This window comes from Stegastes partitus, unplaced genomic scaffold, assembly GCF_000690725.1.
Source record: "Stegastes partitus isolate 25-593 unplaced genomic scaffold, Stegastes_partitus-1.0.2 Scaffold1307, whole genome shotgun sequence".
Lineage (NCBI taxonomy): Eukaryota > Metazoa > Chordata > Actinopteri > Pomacentridae > Stegastes > Stegastes partitus.
Window position 1 is genome coordinate 108663 of NW_007579038.1, and position 2650 is coordinate 111312.

General features: G+C 47.2%; 1 protein-coding gene across 1 annotated transcript in view; it reads right to left on the reverse strand.

The window, feature by feature from the left end:
• The window catches only part of myo1eb (myosin IEb), a 15928-nt gene continuing 13278 nt past the window's right edge, over positions 1-2650 (reverse strand). Inside the window, exons 22-27 of the mRNA XM_008298342.1 lie at positions 2274-2420; positions 1895-2052; positions 1747-1821; positions 1478-1667; positions 1049-1212; positions 1-701 (exon numbers count right to left, since the gene is read on the reverse strand). Of these exons, the coding sequence (XP_008296564.1) occupies positions 625-701; positions 1049-1212; positions 1478-1667; positions 1747-1821; positions 1895-2052; positions 2274-2420 (811 nt within the window). The 3' untranslated portion in view covers positions 1-624. The remainder of the gene's footprint in view (positions 702-1048; positions 1213-1477; positions 1668-1746; positions 1822-1894; positions 2053-2273; positions 2421-2650) is intronic.

Here is a 2650-nt window from a genome sequence, read left to right on the forward strand (position 1 = left end):
TTTCAGTGTAAAAATGTTTAATCATTTATAAAGATTATGTTTCTATTAAATCCGTATTTCATCTTTTAATCAGAGATAAAATGTTTGATGTGTTTTCAGCAGTGATGTTTTACATGTTCAGAAGAATAAAAGAAGTTTGTTTTACATGTTTAAGCTCCAGGGTGACTTTCACTTTCTGATCATCTTGTCTGTGTTTGACACTTGAAACCCCAGGCATGTTTGATCTTTTTGTCTATTCTGTATCTGTAATGAACACTGGGGCCTACAGGGAGCACTGACAGGACAAAACACGATATCAGGTGGTAACACTGACATGAGAATTTATCAAGACGATGTTTTTAAAGACACCTGAGATGATCAGAGACTGTAGTCACACAGACACATTTAGGCCAACTGGATGCAACATGAGATTTGAAGCCATGTGAGGACCATTTAGCAGGACAGTGAGCAGTGTTATGGGGACACTTTGAGTCCAGAAGTCAGCAGGTAGAAACACCTGAACCTGACCTTCGACCTCTGCGGCCCTGGTTGACTGATGGCTGCTACTCGTGTTTGTTAACGTTCAGGTTTCTGTTGACCCAGTGGTGGCAGCAGGTTGGTGACCTCTGACCCCAGACAGAAAGTCTAGATCTTCTCCACGTAGTTTCCGGGGAACATGCCCTCTCTGCCACGCAGCCGACCAAACCACCAACCAGACGGATCTGCATGAACACAAAGATGCTGCTGAGGATGACAGGCCTGATTGATGCTAGCAGCAGTGCTAAAAGCAGCATTAGCAAGCAGACCTATCAACAGTATTAGGCATAGTGCCAACGGCAGCAGTAGCACTGGCACTACAGTATTAACAACATAAGCAACAGTAGTAGCAGCTGTAAAAACACTGCTGTATTAGCAGCATTAGCTGTAGTACTACAGCATTATCAGTGATACTACAGTAGTAGCAGTATTAGCAGTAGTCCTACCCTATCAGCAGCAGTACTACAGTATGAGTAGCACTGCAAGTAGTACTGCAGTATATGCAGTAGCACAGTATAAGTATTAGCGGCACCTTCAGTGAGTATCTCGATGACGTCATCAGCGTTGAAGCTTAGCTCATCGGTGTCCTGGGCATCGTAGGCATACAGTGCTCGACAATGTGGAGTTCTTGGCTTTGGTTTGGGTCGGCCCGCCCCAGGAACAGGCTTCACCTCCTTCGACCGCCGCCGCTGCAGCCTGCAGGCAACACGTAGAGATTACTGTACTCTGTACACCAAGCTTACTGGTTGTAATGGTTAAACAGGTGACACTTGGTTTAGGTAGTCAGGTTATATTGATTATACTGATTACACTGGTTCTACCAGTGACCCTGGTTTTACTGGTTCTGCTGATTCTGCTGATGACCTTGATTCTTTAGGTTCTACTGGTGATCTTTGTTCTAAAGGTTTTACTGGTTGTTCTGATTTTGCTGGTGACCCTCCGTCATTCCAGGTGGTCTTACCCTGCAGCGCCCTGGTCAGGGACGTCCATGAAGCCCATGTCATGGTGTTGGGTGCGTGGGTTGTCTCGGCGGTGCTGGCTCTGGAAGCGGGGCAGCGTGGGCTGCTCCATGCTGGATTGCTGCCTCAGTAAGGAGCCTCTGGAGGAGGAGGCGCCTCCCCTTGGAGCCCTGCCCCCTCTGGAGTGAGGAGCTGAAGAAATAAAACAACCTTTAGAGCCCCAAATCCACCTGGATGCAAACATTCTGACCCTTGGAGATTTAACCCATACCTGAGTTGTACTGGCCCGTGGGTGGAGCCTGGTGGCCCATGTAGCGGCTCTTGCGGTTGTCCTTCCTTGTCGGTCCTGCAGATCAAACGGACAGATAGTGAGGTGGAGTGAAGAGCACTCTACTATGGTGACTGTATCGAGGACTTACTGGAGTTCTTAGGTAGACCTGGTCCAATGGAGACCTGCAGGACCTTCCCACTGGGCTTCAGGACCACCTCGTCCCCCTGACCCCCCTGAAACTGGATCTGCCTGGACCCTGAGGAGCTGAAAGGACCCCAGCCACCTTTTTTCACCTTAAACTCCAGACTGGACGGGGACAGTGGATGGAGACAGTTAGTGTGAAGAAGTAGGAGGGGTTTTTCTTCTGTACAATAAAATACTATCAGGCCTTTACCTCAGATGACTGATGTTGTGAACTGGTTCTATTTTACTCAATCTGAATTGAACTGAACATGTGTGTTTATATGTATATGTGTTTACTGTACTGCACAGATAACATGAGGGTGTCGACTGAGTTTGTTACTGACAGGTTGTTGAATTTCAGTGGCAGCTTCTTCTCCGTTTTCTCCTGATAACGTTTTACTAGCAGACTGAGGAACTCTGTCTTAAAGATGCTCTGAAGAACGCTGTCGTACTCCTCCTCGTGAACTATGAAGAAGTCATCCTGCAGAGTGCTGAGAGACAGACAAATGGACACTCAGGTGTTTTTATGTTCTCTCATAGCAAACAAGTTACATGCTTCACTGTCCAAATGTTCTGGTACATGTTTATAATTCTGATCCTGGTAGAAGGTCTAGTTCCAGTCGTAGCTCTGGTCTAGTGGCCCTGAGTCCACTTTCTTTCCAGTTTCACAATGGTCTTGGTCAGGGGTGGGCAATCCTGGTCCTCGAGGGCCACAATCCTG